At 46.4% G+C, this 25,729-nt stretch overlaps 1 protein-coding gene and 1 non-coding gene across 2 annotated transcripts; both read left to right on the forward strand.

The window, feature by feature from the left end:
• Positions 1–517: 517 nt before the first annotated feature.
• LOC129384864 (long-chain-fatty-acid--CoA ligase-like) lies at positions 518–25,515 on the forward strand. Its single transcript, XM_072287994.1, has 3 exons — positions 518–1,052; positions 13,223–13,424; positions 25,285–25,515. The coding sequence occupies exons 1-3, from the start codon at positions 930–932 to the stop codon at positions 25,428–25,430; spliced, it is 471 nt and encodes a 156-aa protein (XP_072144095.1). The 5' UTR covers positions 518–929; the 3' UTR covers positions 25,431–25,515.
• Positions 21,469–21,541, forward strand: TRNAS-CGA (transfer RNA serine (anticodon CGA)). Its single transcript has one exon. It is a non-coding gene; the product is annotated as a tRNA-Ser (tRNA).
• Positions 25,516–25,729: the final 214 nt, after the last annotated feature.

Below are 25,729 nucleotides of genomic sequence, written 5' to 3' on the forward strand. Positions count from 1 at the left end.
TAACAAGCTCATGGATATTCTCACTAACGGTTCCACAAGCGAACCCAATGATGCTTGTATATAGTGCAGCGTATTAGCCTCATTCGGCGCTGCATGCACGACACGGCCTCGTCTCTTTTTTTTTTTTCAGCAGCACAAGAGTCACTGTGGGGCGGCAGTGAAGGGTACCCTATCATAAACGCGCAATACACTTTATCCGCTTGTTACAGCAATATAAGACAATAGCGCCATGCCTCGCATCAGCCCAAGAAAAAAATGGACAAGAATGAAAGTAGCGACGTGACAGGCACAAGTGAACAACGGTTATCAGTTACGATATCGTAAAACGTAGACACACACGAACAACTTTATCTTTGGGCGAGGCCTCGAGAACGCCCTATGTCATGCCTCGTTTTATCAAGCGATCCTAGGCTGGAAGCTCTTCTATTGTGCAGAGCTCCGCCCCTCCAGTGAACAAGAAGCTACGCTTTCAACAAAGTGGGGTGGAATGTCAATAAACTGCATTGATTACTTCAGTCGAGAGGCCGATCCGATGCCAGCCGCACTGCTGACTGGAGCTGGAGTTTCGAGTGGACGGAAGCCCTAGAATTATCTGGCATAAGCCGTGTGTGGGCGAAAGTTTTCAGTGATAACGTCACGGCTCAACTTTTCCCCTGTTCACGTTATCCGAGCAGGAAAGCCTGTTTTGCCAGCAGCCCCGCTTCTTTCCGATCCTCCCGTTCACATCCTCTGCTTCTCGCATTGCACACTTTGTGGCTGAGCGTGTTTTTGCGAGCATCGTGACAGTATATCGCAGTGGGGCTGGTAGAAAAACGCACACCGCTCTCAAAGCATTGTTATCGAGCACAGAATTCCTGCCTGTTTCACTTATAGCAAATGTATGGGCAGTCATCTGAACCTTTGTCCTTCAGCTGAAGATTACATTCGCAATGAAAGCTAGGATTGAAGATGGCGTTGTCTATTCCCCGTTTCCTGACGTGGAACTTCCTTACTGCTCCTTCTATGAAGCCGTCGAGAGGGCACTTCTCGTTGATTCGGACAAGCCTATTCTGGTGAGTACGATGTACATAGCGTACTTTTTGTAGGGCAGTAGATTTCTATATTTGGTTGCCCACATTTTAGTATTCACCATTATCTCCAGGAACTAAAAAGACGCACTTTATTGTTGCGGGCAACTGCGAAAAGTAAAGCATTTAATCCAGGATGACATTGCTTACAATTTCGGTTGAAAACTGTCTGGACAATTGTTTCTTACTGTTAAGATAGCTCATGCTTCAAGAATATATGTAGCAATAGCACAAAAAGCAATAAACATCATAAAGCGGTGGAATTCTCAAAAAGTATTCAGAGAGGAGACCGGCGAAAGCGTTCACCAGTGAAGTTCCCAACATCAATGATTTGCTAAAATCAATGAAGAGCCACTTTGGTCAGCTGCTTTGCATTTTTGTGCAGTCTGGTTCTTCAGGTCTTAACGTCAGTTTCTATACTGATGCAAGTATGATATGAAACACCATCAACGTTCTGCAGGACTAGGGTACAAAAAACTGACAACTCGAAGCGAAGGTGTCCAATGTTACGCTATCGCCGTGCGACTTGTTAACCGACTGGCTTGCTCAGATGATAAAGCGACAGCACCAGAAAGGCGTTGTATAACGTGGCAGCTATAATTTTTTCTTACACTGCAAGGTTTTTATTCCGCACAAACCGCATAGCTTTCTTGGTAGCCGTATGGGGGTTTGCATATAGAACAGCAAGCTAGGAATTATAGCAGGATGTGTACGTGGGAATCGCAGCATAGAATAATGTAAGTATATTTTAGAGAACAATAAAACGGCCCATATTTATCCTCTTATCGCCTTTTCTAACTTTCCGAAAGCATGCGCCGTGATCGTAACGCAGGCAGGTCCCTGCACATATTAAAGGTTATAAAGGGGAACGAGCTGGTGTTTCTTGACCTGAGGACTCTATCCTGGGCGTCATTTCTGGAGGTAGCGAATCCCCAGGGCAGCAAATCCGCTCTTGAGTTTCCTGAAGGGCCACTGAAAACTAACAAAACGTGGTAGTACGACGTTCTGTGTGAGGTCAGCTCTCGCGGGTATAACGAAACCTTGATATATCAATCAAAAATAATAAATAAATATATAAATAAAATATGGACCGGCTGTGAGTGTTTTCTTATCCAGCCTACCAGATGACGCAGGTGTGCGAAAGGTTAACAAAGTGAGTGAAAGTGAAGTGGCAGACAGGAAAAAGAGCAAGGTTCCAGAGCGCCTTGGCGTGAACGCAGTGTTTTCGGCGTGTGGTCGGGCTCGAAGAATATACCGGTTGGTTAGGGGGCGAAAACACGAAGGCTACACCCGACAAGGATCGTGTTTAGCTACAAATGTCAGTTTGTTCCTTCTGCTGTGCGTGCTTTGTACAGAATGCCATTGTCGAGTGGCGATACAAATGCAGGAAAGACAAACCTGTGAATGCGCCTCTTAACGAATGCAAAAGCGCGGTAAGATATATCTCTATATGGCACGAGCTGTGCGAATCAGTACAAGCGAAGCGTTAATTTACCTTTGTCAAGAACACTATTCTTGTTCAGTGAACATTTGGAAGAATAGATCACACGACCAAGGAAAAACGGCTAGCTCAACAAGAATTTGTGGCGCACGAACATGCGTAACTGATGCATGAAACCGAAGAATGACAACGGTGATATCACGGCGGTGGCGCGGCGATGATGGCATGACGACAGCGCGATACCAAAAGTAGAACATTGGTGACAGAATGACGGCAACGGAACGAAGACGATGGTATGACGACTTCTGTGAGAATACAACGCAGCGACTACGTTGGCTTGCTCGGGTTGGAGCTCACACTCGTGTTCACGTGCATCATCTTCCTTCCCAGGCCACCTCAGTTAGAAATATACCGAAGAACTGCTTTTATCATATCCGCTGTTAACCACTCGTGCAAGACAACAGCCTGCAGGTATGATTTAAAACAGATTGTTGGACTAGCCTTCTCATAGCCGAGAAGATCTCTGTTTTTTTTTTCCTGTGATAATGCCGCAACATTATGCAGATATCCCGATAAAGACACGAGGGAAATCATTGGGGCGTATGGTAGTCAGAATGAAGTCGAGTTCTCTATGAGCTAGCGATGTAGCTTCCGCTGAAAGACAAAAGAAGGCTTCTAGGCGTATCAGAGACTTGAAGCTAGGGTCACTTTTCTGTGTCTGCGGAGGCTTTGCGCGTTAGTTAAAGGCCACCACGTTGGGGAACGCCCTATGTACAGAACGTCTCAGCTAATGATAGTCAAGCTCTAAAAAAATATGGTGCATGATTTGATTATAAGGTCTACGATGTTCAATCATCAGTCTTCTCCCTACACAAGGATAATTTTTATTCGATAGAAATAATATATATTGAACTTGTGATTTTTTTAAAAATAAGGTAGCATGAGAAAGCGGCCATTGCAATCTCAAATACCTGATCCAATCGGTTGCAGTGTGCCGTCTGCGAGATAATTATTTTTCAATGCTTTACTCGTAGGATGCGACATACGATAACTGCAGCGTAATTACGCACCCTCGTGCCTGAACATCATCAGCCTCAAAATTGAGGCGAAGGAAGTAACTCCGCTGTTTGCCTGACTCGGCAGCGGCCTAATCAATGCGTAGGCTACATCTTAATGCTGTACACGTACCTTCCGATCAGCAAAGATTAGAAGGAACGAACACCGAGTGTTTGTCCCGTCGAGGTGGTTGCCGAGTCGGGCTGTAAGATGAAGCACTTCCTTGGAATCATATTGACCTGAATGGAGGGACGGAACGAGTTTGCGTAATCAGGTGGTACTTTTGTATTTTTCTTGCTACGATTAAGCGCCGAAAAAATAACTACGCAGGACATAGCGCGCTGGACACGACGGAACGAGATGTTTTAGGGCACAATGGCAACTTTCCCATTAGAATTCACGCCCTTCGATAAGTACACTGCATTTTTATCAATAGTTAGTCAAGTAAATATTGCATAAAAATAATTCAGGTGGTCTAAGACGGCTAGGACAGACCATCGTATATTGGATCGTAGCGTGCACCCATGCTCTTTAAAGCTTTTTTTAGCATTAGCCGAGGCAGATTGTATAGCCTGCTTTCTCCAATGAAAAAATCAATCAGTAGTTGGCGCTCTCTTTTCCTTTCTTTCGTCACGTCCCGTCTTTTCGCGCTGTTGCGAGAATGAACCAAGGCCAAGTCCCCCAGTTTTCAATGACACTGCACGTGAATTTGCTTCGTGAACTGCCTTCCCGAACTAGCTATGAACGTTGTCGGCTCTATGCGCTATCTCATGACAGAATCTGAAAAATTTCATGAAAAACATGACAGAATCTCATCAGAAGAAGGAAATGTCAACGTCTTCTGTTACACGAGGCATCTTCAACAGAACAAACGGTGTGCTGTGTATTTGTAACTACTCTTTGTCGGTCGTTGCTGGCCATTTTGTGACATATAGGATCATGGAGCAAAGTAACCTTACAAATTGTACCAACGTGACATGTGTTTCTCACGCATGAGTTTCTTGTTGAAAGCGCAGCGCGTACAGCTATGCACTCATGAATGTGGACCAATTCGTTGCCTCAGAGTCTGTTGACATTGCAATATTAGCAGCTGCTTCGTACCATGCAAAAGACTGTAAGAAAATTAATAAAGAGCTCATGCACAAGTTCTTCTTCCAGAAATGAATTCCAGATAAACGCATCTCCTGTTACATAAGCCTAAGAAGATGCAGAACTAAACTGACTAATCGCACTTCAATACTTTTGAGAACTACGTTGGCATTGCAATCAATAAAGTGAAAAATTAGAGCGGAATGAAATAAATACTACATAAAATTTTTTAAAGATCAGACATAGCGTTTCTGGCACAGGCAAAATTTTCAGTAGCTTGTAAACCCCATAGAATTGAGATAATTGAGAACTCAGGAAAGCGCATGAACGTAGGCTAACGCAAAAACTAAGTCGCGATGCACAGCAAAGCTATCGTTTTCGCCAACCCGCTATGTCTGCGACGGCTGCGTGTAAAAAATCATATTAGGACCGAAGCAGAGTGGAACAGGAAACCGACCCTGCACGCCTACGTGAGAATTACGACATCCCTCGTGCACTGGCTCTTCGCAGCCAACATGCAGAGCAGATGAACGTAACAGAAGAAAAATAATCACTACGGAATTACTTGTGAGCGAGTCGGTAATAGCTAGGTAAGAAAGTAATCTGCTGCAATGGAATGCGCAACGCGCATTATTCTATGAGGGAAGCTTCAGCCCTTGACGAGAATAGATGCTTAGGTGAGTTGGTAATTCATGCCAAAGCATAGAACAGCGCGGAAGGCGAGGTTCGCTGGAAGTGACGGACCGCGCCGTGCGGGTCGTACATTCTTCGTGCTCAGCTTTTCTGAAGCTTGATAGCTTCAGAAACACTTCTAACACGTGGAAAGCCACAACACATGCCATAACTTCGCGACACCAAACAGCAAAGATCACACCAATATCCGCTCTACGTGCACTCAGTCGTCTTTGTGGCACAGCTTTCGGCAGCAATACGATTTTACGCTACTTTACAGGCTTGGTGCGGACCAATAATGCTATGCGGTTCGGTCATCACAAAAGATCATAAGCGCCTCGCCGGGAACTAAGAAGTACTCATGAAGACACTGCAGAATGTGCACTTACCCACTAAGAACTTAACACCGAAGTTGGGTCTTCGGTACGTGATGTTTTACGTTCATAAAACATTAAATTCGCTTGTTTTACGTCACAAAACCTTGATTTGATTAAGAGGCACGCCGTAGTCAGTGACTGCGAAGAAATTTTCACCACCTAGATTTCTTTAACGTGCACCCAATGCAGCGTACACGGGCATTTCATTTCACCCTTATCGGAACGCGGCCACAGCGGCCGGGGTTCGATCCCGCGACATCGGGCTCAGTAGCGCAACCCCATAGCCATTACGATACCAAGGCGGCTTTTGCGTTCTTAATTTCTTAGCAGTCTCGAAATTTCACCAAATATGTTTGATCTCGAAAACACAGCCAAACATATTCTGCATATCCAACGGACATGTTTGAATGTAGCGGAGCTTTCGTACAGCAAGCATATAAATACGACAACTTTGCTCACTGGATTTCTGCGTCTCTGGGTTAAATGAAACTCGCGAGCACATATGCTCTGGCGCGCCCGTGCTACGCAAAGGTGACAAATCTTATCTTGGCCTGCGTTTCTTAATTTAAATGTGGCAGCGATTTTTTGGTCGAGCCTTGTTATGGGTGGTGTGCACAATACTCGGAAATCACCACTGAAGTGAACACGTACCCGCGATTGGCGGATTCCCCGTTGTAGGTATGTCCTAGCATGTAAATCATATATCATCATCATCACCACGTTCAAATCAACTCCAACAGTCCTGTTTTTCTATTCGCGTGCCTTACCAAGCGACATAACTTCTGTTTGAAATAATATATAAACTTGCAGGCCTATTTGGTGCTGGCGCCCTATAACGTAAAACTATTCCAATATGTCTATATTCCAATCTTCTGACGTCAGGTTTGCGTAAACGCCAACGCAAGCATCGGGCGGTGACCCGCAGCGTTGCCTGAACAGCCCAATCAAATGCTCTCTTCGTTTATAGGAAGTCACTGTTGTTTGCTTTCAAAACGATTCGCACTGCCTACATTGAGCGGCATTTCTTATCTAATTTGCTGACAAGAGGCGGGAAGCACGCTCAAATGGAGAGGGTTTCGAAGGGGCCGAGCCAGCGCACTGAAAATAGATAACCAGATGAAGAGGGTGGTGCCGGTTTCTGCGATTGATCCCCTTTCCCCTACTTAGCTTGCGGTGGCTTGTCTAAAATCGCGGCGCCGTGCAACGGAATGTTAAAAAATGCCGCTAAAACGGATACTAATCAAAGACGAGTTCGCAGAGTGGTGTCGTATACTTGCTGAAACTGGTCGATAACCTATCCGGCCACGCAAGAAGTTTTGTTGCACGCAGATAAACCCATGCTCTCCGGCTCGTGCCAGTAGCCAGTGGCTGAGCGATCGGTGGCAGCCATCTTCTATTCCTTTCGGAACGGGACAGTATCCGGCTATTCAGAAAGAAAGTGCAGTTTTGTTAGTCGTATTAATGCATCTTTAACGCGTACACGTCACTTTCACGCAATGATTTTTCTCGGTTTTGCGACGTCAACTGGCAGACAGGTGATGTGGGTGCAGCTGAAACCTTTTGACCAATAGCAGAGGGTTATTGTCGAAAAGCGTCAAATCAGAAATAATTATTTTTTTTATTCGGTTGAATCACACATAATCAGGTGCACAGGTCATATGAGATTGGTAGCTGTCACGGTTTTCGCGACGTCACGGTGCAGAGAGGCGATGTGGGAGTGGTCCAAAATGGTTTTTGACAAATCGTGGAGCGCTGATTGGAGAATCGGAATCGAAAAGTTTGGAATAGCTTTACGTTATAGCGTCCCAGCGATCAAACAGCGAGTTGGCGTTGGCACGACATGTACCGCCCCCTTCTTCTCCAATCCCTTGTAGAGGGCATGTGCCATGTTATGGAAATCATAATCATAATCAACACATGAACAGACTCCTTGGCAGATTCCTCGGTGTGAACATGTGACAAACGTTGAAAATCAACATGGTAATCAACACGGGGACACGCCTCTTGGCCGATAGCCCTGTGGGTATGTGTCATACGGTGGACATAATTATTAAATCAACACGTGAACATGCTTCTTACCCGGTTCTCCGTTGTATGTACCAGACTATAGCAATCATCGTCAGAATCAACAAGTCGACACGCTCTTTGGACGTTACCCGGTTATGATGTGCAATACCCTGGAAATATGATTATCACAATCAAGACGTCCACAGGCTTGTTGGCCCACCCACCGTTGTCCGTATGGGCTGTACACAAAGATGTGTCACAACCAATATCACACGACTTTCGAAAGTAATGCGTTGGCATTCAATCTTTAAAGCGACACTACGTATTGCTACCTTCGAAACGAGGTATGTACCAGGCATGTACTGCAGTGGGATTCCGTTTTCACCCCTTCCGTGAAACAGTCGGCGCCATCTAGCGACGCCACCGCGAATCGTGCGCGTGGCCTCCGAAATGCATGGCATCTGACAAACGCGTCAAGTAGCAACCGCGCTCATCTCGCGCCTCTTTTTGGACACGCTGCACCATCACAGCCGCGAAGTCCACGCATGGCCTCCGTGATGAGAAACGTGGTGCGCCGCTGCCTACGAGCGCTCAGAACTGTTCCCTCGCTTGCCTCACACCCAGCGACAATCATCAGTGACCCAAGTTTGCGAAATGTTCATTGAAGAGCAGCAGATACCCAGTGCATTCAAGGGACAACTCGCTAAAACATTGGCGTGAAAGTCGTTCATTGAAAAGCGGCACATATATAGTGACCTTGTGCGGCAGCCTGCTAATGCGTCGCGTTCCTGTCCTTGAGGAACGCCTGTGACATTATTTCGATTCCGCTAGCATCGGAGAAATTGAAGGAATCCTATTCGCCATTCTAGAGCGGCACATTTTTATTTGCGTATACCTAATTACACAAGTTGGCACCAAAGGCGGCCATTGAAGAGCGCCGCACACTTGTTGACACTGAACCCGTAACCGAAGCTGGCATCAAAGAGGTTTATTGGAGACTAGCACACACCTAGTGGCACATTCCAGTATTCAAAGTCGACGTCAAAGAGCTTTTGGGGTAGCGGTGCTAACCAGGCCTGCGCCAACAGTGTGACATGTTGACGTGAAACAGGTTCGTTGAATGGCGGCACGTATGCATACATTTCAACATTCCAAGTGATCGAAGTTGGACCGACGGTTGCTTTCGAACCATCTTCAGTATAGCTGCCCGATGTGTTACCCATTCCCCCACTGATTACATGTTGACTCAAGCAGGCGGGAAAACGCTAAGATACAAACATGCATAGACAGCCCCTGGAAAGTGCGAGAATTATCCTAAGAATGCTAAAGCGTTAACAGAGATAATCAGCATCACCAACACGCTCCTTGGCTGATTCCCACTTGTAGGTACGTGCCATACTATGGAAGTCATCATTGCTATCAATACGTGTTCATACTCCTTGAGCGATCCCCCACTGTAGGTGTATACCATAGTACGGAAACCGTCATCATTATCAACATGTCATCAAATATAACGCTTACGCAGAAGTTGTGAAAGGCTCAAAATTCAGAGCGACATCTATTAGAGGCCGCCTGTGTTTAGAAAGCAAAGGTAGATACACCCGCCGTGGTTGCTTTGTGGCTATGGTGTTAGGCTGCTGAGCGCGAGGTCGCGGTATTGAATCCCGGCATCGGCGGCCGCATTTAGATGGGGGCGACATGGAAAAACACCCGTGTACTCACATTTAGGTGCACGTGAAAGAACCCCAGGTGGTCGAAATTTCTGGATTCCTCCACTACGGCTTGCCGCACAATCAGAAAGTGGTTTCGGCCCGTAAGACCCCATAACTTCATTTGAAGCAAAGATAGCTTCTAAATCCAGCCAATCGTGCGCACACGCTCCGCGGCACGAATTTAGCCGTATCCATTTCTTAATGAACAACGTGGGAAATTGAGCTTATTCTCAGCCGCGAAATTAAGTCAGCTTGTAGTTTGTATGTGAAAAGAATTTGAATTAGCTTTGTTGAGACAAGGCCGCCTTCGTGCCTTAGCTTACAAGAGCGAACGTTCTCAAGATGGAACCGATTCTCAGGATGACACTAGTTTTGAGATATTAATTCCCGGACTTCGCGGAGAAATTCATTGGCGTTCCAGTTACTTTTGCGCTTTAATGCAGAAAACGATATTTTCGTAGGAAAGTAACTGGAGCGCCAATGCATTTGTCCGCACCATTCGGGAATTATTGTCTCGTAACTCGTGCCGTGAATTTGTTCCAAGTGGATCCGCCTTGTGAACTCGATGACTAGAATTTGTAAATTGCAATATGGGTCATAAGTTAATTAGTTAAAACTGAAATAGGGAATTTTTGTTATAGTCGATAATGCATATCAATTTGTGTGTGCAAGTAATGTACGCCTCTTCGAGCAGAGTACCTCATAAACTAGAATTGTGTTCTTCGCCTCAGGAAACATCTAAAAATTTTCAGAAGGGTTCTCTGAATCACCCTGTTTATTGTGGACATTTATTGGGCAAACCTTGCTCATCTTTATACTATCACCATCGTACGTTTGTCTTTCTTCATCGGCTGGGCGTCAACATCACCATCGTTGGCTGCGCTGACTCTCCGCCGCGTTTTTGGGCTGATTAAGTGTCGTTCTGATTGCTACGTCATAAGTAGTGGTGGTGCTTCTCGGCCTTCCGCAGTCTGGCTGCTACGTGCATTTCGTGGAGCTTTGTTCGAGCCGCCGCTAGTGCCCAACATGCCCAGCATGTCGCGGCCGGACAGTGAGCATCGAATGCATTTACATGCAGAAATGACATACAAGATATTTACCTTTCAAGACATCGTCAGTGATCTTTCGCAAACTATCATTACCAGGCGGTGGTAAGCATTCCTCGAACTTGTGATGTGTTTTCGAAATGCGCTCTTGTGGATTGGTTGTTTTGCCAACTCATTGCCTTACGATTCTTAGAGCCCTTCACGCACTTTCCGGTGGCTATGTAACTGCGTTTCCATGTTTGCAACTGTATTTGTATGTGTATGTGTAACTGCTTTCCGCCAACCTGGGTAGCTGACTAGTCCGTGGTCGAGTGGTTAGAGCATCGGGTAGCTCTACTGAGAGAACAGAGTTGTAAACCAACCGCCGGGCCAACTTGATTCACTGAGTGTGTGGCAATGTGTACATACAGGCAGGCCTCTCTTCAACGAAGCTCTGTCACGCCAGCATGGGTGGCAATAGAAGCTGGACTGGCTAGGTAGCGAAGAAACGCTTTGAAGCCGAATTGAAGCACTGGGTATGTTCCACTCGGTCTGGGCTGGTCTTTAACGAACCTTGTTGTTGCTAATTTCCGTAACTGGGCAGGTGCCGGTAGCTTTGTGCCGCTCTTTACTGAATGTCTTTTACGCCATCTTGGATAACTAGGTATATGTAACTGAGAATGTGCCGCTCTTGTATCAGGAAAAAGATCCTTGAAATGTGTGCATTGTTTGGCGGACACGAGCCCATGTCGTGAGGGCTCCTCAAGGGCAGCGACGCCATGGATTAACAGGCTGCGCCACAATGCAGTGGGTATGTGCCGCTCTTAAAGGAACATCTCGCCAACTTGCGTCGCTGTGTCTGTGCCACTGACTGTGCGTCGGGCGAGGGAACGCCATCCGTCTTGTCTCGGATGCCATGAGTGAACATGTCGGCAACGTCACAAGATGGCGGATGCGCCCGGAAAGAAGCGCAAGAGAGGATCCCGGTTCCTGAATGACATGTTTCTCGGCGTGCGCGCGTACCAGCGCGCCATGCGTTTTGGATGCCACGCATGTACTTCGCGGCGAAAGCATTGGATGGCGCCAAGTGTTCTTATGGAAGCGCGAAAGTCGACTCCAGCTGCAGTATACGGCTCATGCATAACTAGTTTCGACGGTGGCAATATATTGTGTCGCAATATTGATTCAGTGCTAACGCGCTGCCGTCGGCTGGGAATGGGTTGTGCTGCAATTTTTTGTTTGCCATTGAAGCTCCTCCAGACGATGAATATATGTTGTAAAATTTTGGTTTTTCCCTTGTTGAGTTATTCAGTACTGCTCGACACTTAAATTTATGGATTTCTTTTTGCGTGAACGGTGATAACCTCTATAAGAGTGAATATTTTTTATGAATGCCTCCACTATGATGACAGGGTAAATTGGGCAATGAACTAGGGCCATTAGAAAACGCTCGTAATATTTTTGTTACGATACTTCACCTCCGACCTAATGGTCTAAAATGTAACAATGTTTTGTGGTATGGCGATTTGGTTTTAGACGCTTCGCACTTCTCACACCTCAGGCATCATATCTTATTTAAGAACTTTCCTATTCAGTTAAGTTCCAGATAGTTCTTTTTTTCCTTGCGCTGCTGTGGACGCTTGTGACTATTGGCAACACAGGCATAATTGGGTCTTCTTTGTGCATATAAATATTACGGAGCTCCAACGCACGCCTTGGAATATGCGTGAAGCGAAGCTTGCGTGAAGCCCTTTTTCAAATGCTATAAATTTGTCCATTTCATTCCTGTTCCTTTGGCGTAAAGGGAACTGGCTCGCGTACGTGTGCTCTCGCATATCCTTGCTACACCATGTGACACGCGCGCCGATTATCTCAAAGAGCTAGTTGGAGTAAGCATGATAAAATCATGCGTGCCATTGTAAGCTTAACTGAGTGGAGCATCGGGCTTCTGTTTCGGCTTCTGTACTAGAGAACCATCGGACACATGAGTCAATTTTTTTTTAAGTGGGAGCATTTCGGAAAGATAGCAGCAGAAAGAGCGAGCATGGCCAGGAAAGACTTCTGGTGTTCGGAAAAACAGCTTCAGTTCACGATAACATACCGACATCTTCCTTTCTTTACAACATTTAAGATGCCTTTAAAAGTGTTGTTTCTAAGGCATTGTTCAAACCATTTAAATATCCAAGTCATAAACGTGTTTCGGAAAGTTGACGAAATAACGTAATTGCAAACCGCTTTTAAATAGAAAGCATGAGCTTCCCTTCAGTTTGCTTTCAATATGGGATAATAACTTCAACGATAGTTCAGAAGTACAACCACCACCATGAGCTGGTATTGGCAACATAGAACTAGTGAAAGAGGATCATTCTCTAGTGCTTAGAAACACAGTGGCACGAAACAACAGTAGACAAATTTGAGTGTACATCAATATTCCCGCTAGGCTATACATGTAATGGAACCAAAATGCTTTGAAAATTATCCTCTATTTTCGCACATTTAGGAACAGTAGCAAACGAAAATTTCTTTTGAAAGGCTGACTGGTAGAAAAAAAAAACATTGCGGCAATATTTACTTGGATATGCTTCATCAACTGGCTTTTAGTGTACTGAATGCACATTTGCAGGATAGCTAAATAGTTACAGCGCGCTACCATACCCGATAAAAAAAATGATTTGCGCGCTTTAGCACTGTTCTCTTGCGCAACACGTTTTTTTGGGGGAGGGTAATATACCTCGACATAACAGCTACTTTAACGATGGGGCTATTGTGGGCGCAGGCCGACGACTCTGTCACACTGACCAAGAAAGAACTGCTATCCCGGCTACGGCGCTACGCAGCTGGCTTCCAGCGGCATGGAATCCGGACCGGCGCTCGTGTCTGCGTCCACGTCGGCAACAACATCGACAGCATTATCGCCATGTGGGGCTGCGTCGCGGCTGGAGCATCCATAGTCCTCGCCAAGCCTTCACTCACTCAGAGTACGTCGTAGTTGCTGTTACGATTCGGACACCTACTAAAGGCTCGGCCCCTAGCGGCCGCGCCGAGAACCAGCTGATCTAGGTTCAGCCGTGCGCTCGAACACAAAACCGTGAGGTGCAACGTCGCCTCGTAGTTCTCTAATCATCGTGAGGCTTCCGCGCGCATATCCAAATAAGATGAAAAAGAAAAAGATTTGTCGAAAGAATTTGGCTGGGTATCATTATGTGTCTGTCGTCGCTGCGGAAAGTCAGCAATTAATCATTTTATCTTCCCCGAAAGTATAGCAGACGACGCACAACGGAGGGCGACATGGATAAGAAATTTGCGCATTGGGAAAAAAGATGACAAACACTATGGTGGTTTGTTCGAAACGCTTCACTCAGGACGACATTATTTCCGGCAAGTAGAACATTGTTTTCGTTTTATATACCATAGATATGTTGCGTTCGTTTCGGATCACGGACTGTTTTCTTTAGGCAGGCACTTTAATAAATTAGTGATGTAGGCTTAAGCTCTATTTGATTTAGTTCGGGAAGTATTCTGCACAGCACAAGTGTTACTAATACCTTGAAGGGACTGAAAACGAATTTTCATGGTACCTATCTTCACTTACCGCTAGAGTGCCTAATCCTGAAATGGTAAGGCGGAAAGCACCGTGTACCATTTTTGTCAGAATTTTTAGATTTGCAGTGAGCATGTAGTCGTTCATTGGAACCATGTTGAAAACTGATACGTAAGCCCGGTAGCGATTATACGCCGGCATTAGTGGGAGGCAGATGACAACTGTGGCCGTAATTGCGATAAATTATTATTTTGTTTATCTAGGTGATGTTTTTGCGATTCATGTTCTTCGAAGTGGCAAATCAGTTCTACAATAACAGCCACTCGTTTTGGTGGTTTCCTGTCCAACCGCTTTGGTCATTAACCAGTCAAGATTATTTCATAGCCAAGCCAATTTCTCGAATGCGAAAGACGCTTTTACACGCAGTTCTCAGTTCAGCGTGTTGCCGTAGCCACGCATGTATTAGCGTTGTACTGCTGGCGCTTATTTACGGCTCAACTAATCGATGTGAGTTTGTATCTCACGGGAAGACCACACAACTCTGGTCACTTACGCTACATTGGAACGCTAATACTAACGCGTACATGTGCGACGGCCAAAGCATATGCGCCGGCATGGATTGTGGGACGAGTGTGTCGCCAGGTAGCCTGGGCTTTCTTTACTTACGCATATAACAAAGCGCAAGCTTCAAATTACATACGAACTGTATTTAAAGCAAGATGTACTTACTAACAGCCAACCTATGTGTACTAATCTCCTATGCTACATCCGGAGTACAAAGATTTCACCGCCAGACATTGCAACCTAACTGGTTTTTGAGACTTTCTTTTCCAAGTTGAAATTATAATTCATAATTAAATTGCACACACCGTGCTCGATTCTCTCACCATAAGCCAAGGCTATTTCATTTCCATCAATTTTCACAACATAGCTTTACGGAAGGATAAAAGAAGTGCAAGGAAGAAGAACATCCCGAGACACTGGCGGCTGCGTGCTGTTGCTGGCCAGCCATTTGTTACTACACTGACTCTGCTTCTATATATATTGTAAATACAGTCATTATGTACTCACAACATCCCTGTAAAATATTGGTGGCAAGTTCTGGGTACCACGGTTGGAAACGCAGCTCCGCAGTGGACGTCGCATCACCGTCCCCTCCATGATTGACGGTGAGCACGCGGTGTCAACGTCGTTGCTGCTTCCAACGTCACCGTCACCAGCTATGTCGCTGTCTCCTTCGGTTGTGTCGCCAACCCGAGAACCAACGAAGGCCCTTCCACTGTTTTCGCTCCTCCCCGACGCTTATCTCCGCGTTATCGCAACCCGACTGAGTGGAGAACTGCGAACGACCAGCCGGTATGTTTCAACTGCCACCACATTCGTCATATCGCCAGACATTGTCGGGAACTCGTGACTCTGAACACATCGCACGCCAATCAACCTGAACCGTTTTCATGGAAATGCCCGCAATGTTTCGCCCACCGCCTAGTCCAACAGCGCCGACGACTCTGCTAAGAATACCTGGTATACTCGCTCACCATCGCCGCGCGGACACCAGTCTCGTTCACCACAAACACGTCGCCAATCGTCCCGTTCGCCGCAGCCACGTCGATCTTTCGTCGGCTGTTGGCTTTGGTCGCAGCCTTTCGGAGAACTAAGAAATGCAGCCCTTGGAGGCGGTGCTGCATTGCCTACTACTGCAGCAAGTACTCTGTCTGTGCCCACAAAGTGAAGTGTAATTGGCGTTAAAATGGACGGCGTACCTATCCAAGAACTCGGCGACACTGGAGCCCACGTGTCCGTGATGAGTGCTAGCTTACGTAGACGTTTAAAGAAGGTCCTCACGCCACCAGCTGCCCGAGTGCTTCGTGTTGCCGACGGCGGCGTGCTGGTTGTTCTTGGAATGTGTACTGCGCATTTACGTATAGCCGGCCGTCCCACTTCTGTTCTCTTTGCTGTGATCGACAACTACCCTCGGGACGTTATCCTCGGATTGGACTTTTATCCAGTGATTCTGTTCCCATCGACTGCGCAAGCGGCGCTCCTCAGTTAGAACTCCGTCAACTCGCGTATGTTCCGAGCACCGCCCGCACTTTTGCTCGCTTCACGATGTGCATCTGCCACCCGAGCCAGCTACGTCACTGTGACCGCCCCGCCACAGGTTCCTGAGCGTGAATATGTGCTTCGCCCGATCGTCGACGTGATTTTGAACCGGAACGTTGCTGTCCCGCATACTCTGGTCGCGGTTACCAGTAACGACGTCGTTCCACCGTTTCTGAACTTCAGCCTGTGCTCTCACGTGCTTCCGGCCGGCATGTGCTTCCGGCCGGCACTTGACCTCACCCCTGCACAGGCCATGGTCATTTGTCTCGTGCTCCAATCGTACAGTGCCATCTTTGATTTCGGCGACAGGCCTTTAGACAAAGCATCTATTGTTCACCACCGTCTAAAAACTGGAGACACGAATCCTATTCGTCGCCATCCCTATCATGTATCGCACGCTGAACGTAGAGTCAACTAATCAGAAGTGGACAAAATGCTCCGCAACGGGGTCATCGAACCACCAGCCAGGCTTTGGGCTTTGCCTGCCGTCTTTCTGAAAAATAAAAAGATGGTACCTGGCGTTTTGGCGTCGATTATCGACACTTAAACACTATCACGCGAAAAGACGTCAACCCACTACCACGCATCCATGACGCCTTAGACTCCTTGCACGGAGCTAAATACTTCTCGTCCATTAATCTTCGATCTGGCTTCTGGCAGGTGTCAGTTGATGAAATGAACCGCGAGAAGACGGCCGTCATAGTGCCGGATGGTTCATATCAGATTAAAGTCATGCCCTTTGGCCTATGCAATGCTCCTGCGACATTTGAACGTATGGTGGATTCTCTTCTACGATGCTATTAATAGAGCACCTGTGTGTGTTACCTTTTCGACGTTATTGCTTTTTCTCCCACGTTCGGCACCCACCTTACCCGACTCGCTGCCATTCTCGCGGTCTTCCGAAAAGCCGGCATTCAACTGAACTCCACGAAATGTCAATTCGGGCGCCTTAAGATTACCGTGTTGGGACACCTCGTTGACGCCTCCAGTGTGCAAGCCGATCCGGAAAAATTTCGCGGATTTCGCAATTTTCCTGTGCCGCGTTCTGTTTCTAACGAGCGCTGTTTGTCGGCCTGTGTTCGTACTTTCGCCGTTTCGTCAAAAACTTCGCCGACGTTGCTCGACATTTTACAGATCTCATAAAGAAGAACACACCATTCTCATGAGGCCCTGAGCAGGCTCATGCGTTCGCCGCCCTCATGGAGTTTCTGACTACGCCTCCTATACTTGCCCACTTTGATTTATCTGCATGGACTGAAGTTCACGCTGACGCAATGAGCCATGGCATCTGCGCTGTTCTCGTCCATCAACAGAATGGTGCCGAGTGCGTGATAGCTTACGCCAGCCGCCTGCTGTCACCCGCCGAGAGAAATTACTCCATCAACGAGCGGGAATGCTTGGCTTATGCTTGGGCTGTCGCCAAGTTCCGGCCATGTTTGTACAGACGCATGTTTTCGGTCGTTACAGTCCACCACGTACTCTGCTGGCTGTCTTCCCTCCGGGACCCGACAGGACGGATTGGTCGCTGGACTTCGCGGCTCCAGGAATTTTCATTTATTGCCACTTACAAGTCTTGACGCCTCCACAATGACGCTGACTGCCCCTCTCGTCACCCCGTGGATCATCCTGATCCTGCTGCGCATGATTCGGTGACCTGCGTGATGGCTTTCACTGAAATGACCGATATGCGCGCTGAACAACAACGCGACGAATCCGTACAGTTCATCGTCGCCGGAGTGCAATCTGGCGGCATTGACGGCACGTGCTGCGTGTTCATGCTGCACGACGGCATCCTCTACCGCCGCAATATCAACCCTGACGGCCCTGAGTTGCTGCTTGTCCTTCCTCGTCATCTGCGATCCGTCGCTCTCGAAGAACTTCACTATGCACCGACGGCGGTACACCTTGGAGTTTTTTGTACATACGACCGCGTACGACGCCAGTTCTGGCTGGGTCTATACGGCTCTGTGCGTCGCTATGATGCAATCTGCGAATTGTGTCAGCGCTGGAAGAAACCTGCCTTTCCACCTGTCGGGCGACTCCATCCAATTGAAGTTCCCTCTGAACTTTTCTTTCATGTAGTCCTTGACCTGCTTGGCCCTTTTCCGACGACAACTAAAGGGAATAAGTGTGTCGCTGTTGCTACTGATTACGCGACACGCTACGCGATCACAAACGCGTTGCTGACTAGTTGCGCAACAGACGTCACCGATTTTCTCCTCATCGACGTTATTCTCCACCACGGTGCACCTCGACAGTTACTAACAGACCGCGGCCACTCGTTCTTGTCTCGAGTTATGAACGACCCCCTTCGCTCTTGCGCAACTGAGCACAGGCTGTTCACCGCCTACCACCCACAAACGAACGGTCTTACGAAATGTCTCAACCGAACACTCACAGTGATGCTGTCGATGTACGTCTCCAACGACCACAGCGACTGGGACGCCACGCTGGCCTACGTGACATTCGCGTATAACTCGTCCCGACATGACACCACAGGATATTCACCCTTTTATCTTTTGTATGGTCGCGACCCTACATAGCCGTTTGACACCATCCTCCTTGATGTGCCACGTGTTGCAACTGAGTACGCTCGTGAAGTCATCGATCGCGCTCACATGGCGCGTCAATTCGCCCGATTTCGTTTATAAGTCTCGATGCATATGCAAAAAGCGCATTATGAGCGGTGCCATCGTGATGTTAAGTTCACCCCAGGCCACTCGGGTGCTCCTTTTCTCACCATGTCGTCGGGTTGGCCTTTCCTCGAAGCTTCTCTCTCGCTACACAGGGCCTCATGAAGTACTAGGTCAAGTTAACGACGTCAATTACGAGATCTTGCCGTTACAGTTTGATCCATCCTCAAGTCCGACGCCTGTTGACATCGTCCACATTGCGCGGCTGAAGCCGTACGTCGCTCGCAATACTTCGCCTACTATGCGCCGAGACGGCGCTTCAGTACCCGAGGGTCTTGTTACGGAAGGATAAAAAAAGAACAAAAAAGAAGAAGATGGCAAGACGCTGGCTGCTGCGTGTTGTTGCTGGTCAGCCATTTTTAACTGCACTGACTCTGCTTGTATATATATTGTAAATGCAGTCTTTCTATGCTCCCAACATCCCTGTAACAATATTATGGCGATGTTGTCATTCCCTTTAGCAAAGGATCAGCAAAAAAGAAAGGTTCATCTCTCATGGCAAACGGAACTCTCATTTGTTTTTATCTGAGGATACACTGACCAGATATCCCAAAAGTTTTTAGCCTTGTTCTATCCGTGCAAAATATACTATACACCTCCTGAAAGCACAGCAGACGTTACGGCCAATATATCGGGAATGCAAAACGAGTCACAGTACGGAGTTTCCTATGAAGGTCGAAAACGGTCGAGAATCATACATGTAGCAGTGAAACAAAGCCACGAACGAATGACTGCACCTTTTCAAGACTCTAGACGCAAAAACACTCCTCTCTTTACGCTAGAGCTCGCCTGAAAAGCTCTTTGTAATCAAAGAATAATAATGTGGCTCTATTGGCAGGCCGCACATTTGAAAGCACAGCGCAACAATTTCCACAGTTTCGGCGCTGAATTACAAGGTAATTGACAGCAAGGACCCTTTCGGGTTCCTTGAAACGCCTCGAACCTACGCCACAAACGAAAACCTTGCACTACAAACGAAAGAGCCGCCATGAAGCTGGATGTTGTAGCCATCTTTGTTTATTTGTACAGTGTTCCCAGCACAAGTAACCGATTCTGGAGTTGCCAAAACTAGGTGAAGCCTTCACACTCACTTCTAGAGGCACCTTTCGGGATTTTAAAATACAAATAAACAGACATGAACACATCAGCGCGTTGTCGAAGTACGTCGTTGAATAATTTGAAGTTGGTAAACATTGCGGCATCTCCATTAGGATGTTCATTTCATGTATATGAAGATGAATTATCTAAAACCTTATTTACTATGGGGCAAATGAGAAAATACAGAATTATTATACATGCATCACATTGCAAAGTAGGCTTCTTCACGTTCATCGCATGCATTGCGATATTTCGCATGTCCATGAATTCCTAGTGGGAAATAATCTTCTGGTTTTAACTATATGCACTCATGCACCGCGGTCTGCGTCTCCTCGCCGCGTCGCAAATCTTTGAGCCGTCTGGAGATGCAGAATCACTCGAGCCGAGATCTGATGAATTCGTTGGATGCGTGAGACATGTACAAGGTGTTCCAGCTAACTTTAGCCAGAGTTTAAAAATATGCGAATGCCAGGTAGCTGGAGAGCCCCAAGCTAATGTTGTTTGCCATCGCTTGGAGATACTCAGGTTATTTTCTTTTTCATTTTACCTAATTACGTGATTAGTCCTTATTAATTGAGCAGTTTCTCAAATATTATAATTAAATGAAAACGGTCAATGAGAAATATATGGAGCAATATGAAAAACTCCCGATGCAGCTTTCTGTTGCTGAATACGTGCTACATAAAAGTGTTTTTCCGAGCTTAAAATAAGCCCGCGAATACGCGCGAAGTGCCTGGAGCAGCCAGTCGCGCGGTAATAAAAAAGCTGATTAATTAAGCCTAATTATTTAATTAGGCGGAATGAGAAGAGTATTTTGAGTATCTCTAAGCGACAGTAAACTACATTACCTTGGTTGTGTCCAGCTACGTGGCATTCGCATATTTTTAAGCTCTGGCTAAAGTTAGCTGGGTCACCCTGCATATTTCATATACAGGGGCACTATACTTAAAGCTATTCCAATATGTTTTTATTCCAATCTCCTGACGTCAAACTTGCGTAACCGCCAACGTAAGCACCGGGCGGTCACCCGAAGGGTTGTCTGAACAGACCAATCAAACGCTCTCCTCGTTCGAGGGAGGTCACTTTTGTTTGCTTGAAAAACGAACAACTTGCCGCAGGTGGGAACCGAACCCACAACCTAGAGCATCGCACGCGAAATGCGAAGGTTGTGGGTTCGGTTCCCACCTGCAGCAAGTTGTTTTTTCATCCACTTTAATTTCGATTAATTTATCGTTTCTTCATTTCATTTATTAAGCACAAGTAATTTCCCCTATGTTGTCCTTGGTGTCAGTGTTTGTTGGCTTCTTATGATGTGACCAATAAAAATCGGGCCTCTCGGTTAACCCCCTTTCTTCTCGTTTATTACATAACGAGGGTCTCGAATCCGGCAACATTGATGCCTTCAGGTAGCATATGTGGGTTTATTGACCAGTTGCCTCCACCCAAAAAGATCACGTTCTCGTGACGCCTGCGGCAAGAAGGACGTTCCACGTCCGCCGCCAAGGTCTGTGAGTGGTGGCGCTGGCTAACACTCCCAGGGTACTACTAGGACACATAAATACCCAAGAAAGTGGATGGGGAAACAGCGCCGCGGTAGCTCAATTAGTAGAGCATCGCACTCGAAATGCGAAGGTTGTGGGTTCGGTTCCCACCTGCGGCAAGTTGTTTTTTCATCCACTTTAATTTCGATTAATTTATCGTTTCTTCATTTCATTTATTAAGCGCAGGTAATTTCCCCTATGTTGTCCTTGGTGTCAGTGTTGGCTTCTTATGATATGCCTACACTGAGCGGCTTGTCTTATCTAATTGGCTGACAAGAGGCGAGGAGCACGCTCAAGTGGAGAGAGATTCGATAGGGCCGAGCCACTGCGCTGAAAGTCGATAACCGGATGAAGATGGTGGTGCCGCCGTCTGCGAATGGTTCGCGTTCCCTTTCTTAGATTGCAGTGTCTGCTCGAAAATCGCGGCGGCATGCAACGAAGGCTTAAGAATGACGCTAAAACGGATCTTCAGCAAAGAAGAATTGGCAGAATGATGTCGTAAACGTGCCGAAAGTGCTCGCAGAGGTTACACGGCCACGCAAGAAGTTTTATTATACGCAAATAAACCCATGCTCTGCGAGTAGCAAGCGCCTGGGCCGCTATTTTGTAGCGATGCCTTATGCCTTATTCTATGCTATTCTTATCATCCACCACACACGGCCGCTTGATCCCGTTAATAATGCGGGCAGACCGTCGCTCTGACCACTGGCCAAGCGCGAAAAGCCTGAAAAAGCATAGAATCGAAAAAGGCATCGCTACAAAATACCGGCCCTGAGCGATCGGCGGCAGCCATCTTTTATTCCTTTCAGAACGGGGCATCCTGCGGCTATTTCGAAGAAAATCAGATTTGTTCGGTATATTAATGTACCTTTAACACGAACACGTCACTTTGACACGGTGAGTTTTTGCGGTTTTGTGACGTCGCGTGACAGGCAACTGAAGTGGGTGCAGCCCTAAAACTTTTGACCAATAGCCGAGGGCTAATGGCGAAAAGGCGTCGAATCAGGAATAACTATTTTTCTTTTTTCGGTCAAATCATGCACAATCAGTCTGTACGCGTCATATCAGATGGGGAGCTATCGCGGCTTTCGTGACGTCACGTGACAGACAGGTGAAGGGGGGGTGGTCCAAAACGTTTTTGACCAAACGCGGAGGGCTGATCACAGAATTGGAATAGAGAAGTTCGGAATAGTTTTACGTTATAGCGTCCCCAGAAATGTCCTAACAGTGGAGCGAAATTATGGGACCATACTACACCATGCCATAACCCTTTGTGAGGTGCTACTTTTTCCTTGAAATTTCGTTCATAAAATCTGAAGAATAGCATTCAGCAGGGCAAAAGAAAATGTTTGACACGTTTTTCAAGAAACATGGTGCAGCAGTTCTCGAAAGAAAAGTGGTACATATATGTACCACTGACTTTAGTAGAAGAAATGAAATGTGGTACACATTTGTACCGCTGTCCGCAGGCGGTTTAAAATGAAGAGACAATGTGTAACAGGAACGATATTTACAAAGTCAATGCTGCTGTTCACTTGTGGAATGGCTAAAAACATTCGACACATAGCGGAGCTTGGCATTTGCTGCACAGAAAGATCGTTCGAACTTGCTGCTGTGTCGTGGAGCCCCACCTACACAGATTCATATTTAATAAGTATCAGCGCGTGCACTCTCCTACTGAACTATGCAGACGCGCAAACCTCTCCGCTTTAGAACTAAGGACTAAGTTTGACCGGCTGAAATTTTTCTACCTAATTGTTCATAACCAGGTTAAACTTAATTTCACTGATTTCTGTATAATTTCACCAGATCAACGCTCCAGACACAAGCACAGTTTATACATACACCCGCCAGTTACACGGAATGATATATTCAAGTATAGTTTCTTTCCTAGGGCGATCAAGGAATGGAACGAATTACCCAATCCACTTGTCACATGTTCCTCTGTCAGTGCTTTTACTGCTGGTTTAGAGAATCTTATTTTTCCGGATATGACAGCATCATAGCATTTGTTTCTGATGCGCATATTACGAGTGTTTTGTCTTTCATCACTGCATGTCACTTCTTACAGATACTGCTATTGCATTGTTCTTTGTTCAACATGTACCGATATTTTGTATATGTGTTGTTGTATTTCTATCCACTCCTGTAATGGTCCATCCTTGGACTGACACTATAAATAAACAAACAAACAAACAAACAACACCTCTGTCGACAGGCCGACCGCTACGGGTGACGATCTCGGCTGAGAAGTGTGATGTCGTCAGGAACTCCTACCATATGCTTGCCGTCCCCTTCTTGCTTTTACGGGCGACAATCCTTTGCTATTACCTCCGCTTTCAGAAAGAATGCAAATGCACGGCCTGTGCGATTTGACCGGTGCGATAGCCGTCCACTTAGGCCTAACAACCCCAGCCAAAAGCGAGCCCAGAACAGACAACTCAAAACGATGAACAATTAGGGCGCCCTCAATGTATGTATATGGTTGCAGATTAATCACTAGGTTCCATTTAGTAAACGGGTAAAAGGATACACTTAGTAGGCATGTTGAAGCAGCGTTTTGAACGAGTTTTTCCCACGCCACAGCAGCACGTACTGAACCGCAATGAAGACATTTGCAAAAACTAAGTTACTCTTGCCGCCACATGACGGAATAAAATAAAAACGCCCATAAAGCTTTCTAAATGCCTTGGTAGACGGCAGCACTAGTAAAATTGGCTCCAATTTGAACAGTTGTTTCATTACGGGCATTTGAAACGTACCCAAAAAGTGGTGCATATTTGTACCACTGTACCACAAAGGGATAAACAATAAACCTGAAGTCAGAAGTCGTCGTCGTATACTCCTAATTACTGGGCGGATGTTTAGATCGAGAAGATCTGAATAACAAGTATGGGTCGGCGTTATTCCACACTTCCTCCAATGTTCATTATTTAATTCAGAAACATCCGAGAATACAGCAAGCATGATATTTCCTGCTGACATATTGGGGCAGTGTTTTCGTCCGTCACAATGTGGTGTGCCTGGCCAGTTCGCCATGGGTATCGGCGCGAGCTCTACAGAAATAATTACGCTTTTAAAGTTTCTCGTTAATTTCTTGGACTTCCTGGTCGGGTACTCTCGAATCAATGTACTGCGGTGTAGTCGCACGATAAATTTCTACTGGTTCGTGAACTTTACTCTGCCCCCCCTCCCCCCCCCCAAAAAAAAACACAACAGATCAGACATTGCTACTGTAACACGGCGCATGTTGAGAATGGGGCCGACATCCCTGAGCAGACGCTACTTCCTTCTACTGTGTTGCAGCAACGTGCTTAAACCGGTTATTCTTTCAGGGAACGACAGTAATAATCAAGACCTGCCAAATACGAAATAAGTTGTACAGCTGACACTGCGTGGTTGCTTAGTGGCTATGGTCTGGGGCTGCTAAGCATGATGTCGCGGGATCAGCAGCATTTCCATGGGGGCGAAACGTGAAAACTCCCTTGTACTTAGATATAGGCGCATGTTAGAGAACTCCAGGTGGTCGAAATTATTCCGGACTCCTCCACTACGGCGTGCCTAATACTCAGATCGTAGTGTTGGCACGTAAAACATGGTGATAAAAAAATTGTTCAGTTTGCCAGAGTTTTCTTTCCCCTTTGAGGTTTTTATTTGAATGCACTACTTGTGTAAAACTCGCCTTGAGTTCCTTTTGCATAACCTGCAATCTGAGTAACATTATTTTCCGCGTTTTCATCATAGTGAAGTTTACTTACTATATTTACATTTTCATGATGTGATTGTATAGCAGCCTGTAATAAATCTAGCGATATGGAGATTGTTTCGACATGAAGACTTACATGCCATGCCGGTATTTCAGGGGAGCTCCTGTTTCAGATCACCGACAGCGACAGCACGCACCTTCTGGTTGACCCAGACCTCTCCGAAAAGGCGCTAAACACAGTGTCCGCTTTGGAAATCAAGGTGAGGAGCGTCGAGAAAGTGTATATGCCAATAATTAGTTGAGAAGTGCTTATTCATGCATATGATCCCATATTATTTGAAAACTCTACGAGTGGCTGTCTCGAAAAATTTTTTTTTCTAAACAGGTTAAGCCAGAAGTTCCGTGATTTATCGGGAACTTTCTTCCTTTAGCATTACCACCTCATTAACTGTTGGCAATTTCACGTAGCTGTTCCCGCTGTCGTAGGCCTCAGTGAGGAAAAAGGACAAGAAAATCGGTTAGATGCGTATATATTATGGTGGACGCCTTGAATCGATCGGAGTAATCAGAAGGTTTTTCAGGACGTATAGATCTTGTATAG

This window comes from Dermacentor andersoni, chromosome 4 (genome assembly GCF_023375885.2).
Source record: "Dermacentor andersoni chromosome 4, qqDerAnde1_hic_scaffold, whole genome shotgun sequence".
In the NCBI taxonomy this organism is placed as follows: domain Eukaryota; kingdom Metazoa; phylum Arthropoda; class Arachnida; order Ixodida; family Ixodidae; genus Dermacentor; species Dermacentor andersoni.

Excerpts from the sequence above, each read along its gene's own strand:
- LOC129384864 (XM_072287994.1), top strand. The coding sequence starts at position 930 with ATGAAAGCTAGGATTGAAGATGGCGTTGTCTATTCCCCGTTTCCTGAC. Across the intron at positions 1,053-13,222 it reads ATTCGGACAAGCCTATTCTG|GCCGACGACTCTGTCACACT; the intron begins GTGAGTACGATG and ends TTGTGGGCGCAG. Across the intron at positions 13,425-25,284 it reads CAAGCCTTCACTCACTCAGA|GGGAGCTCCTGTTTCAGATC; the intron begins GTACGTCGTAGT and ends CCGGTATTTCAG.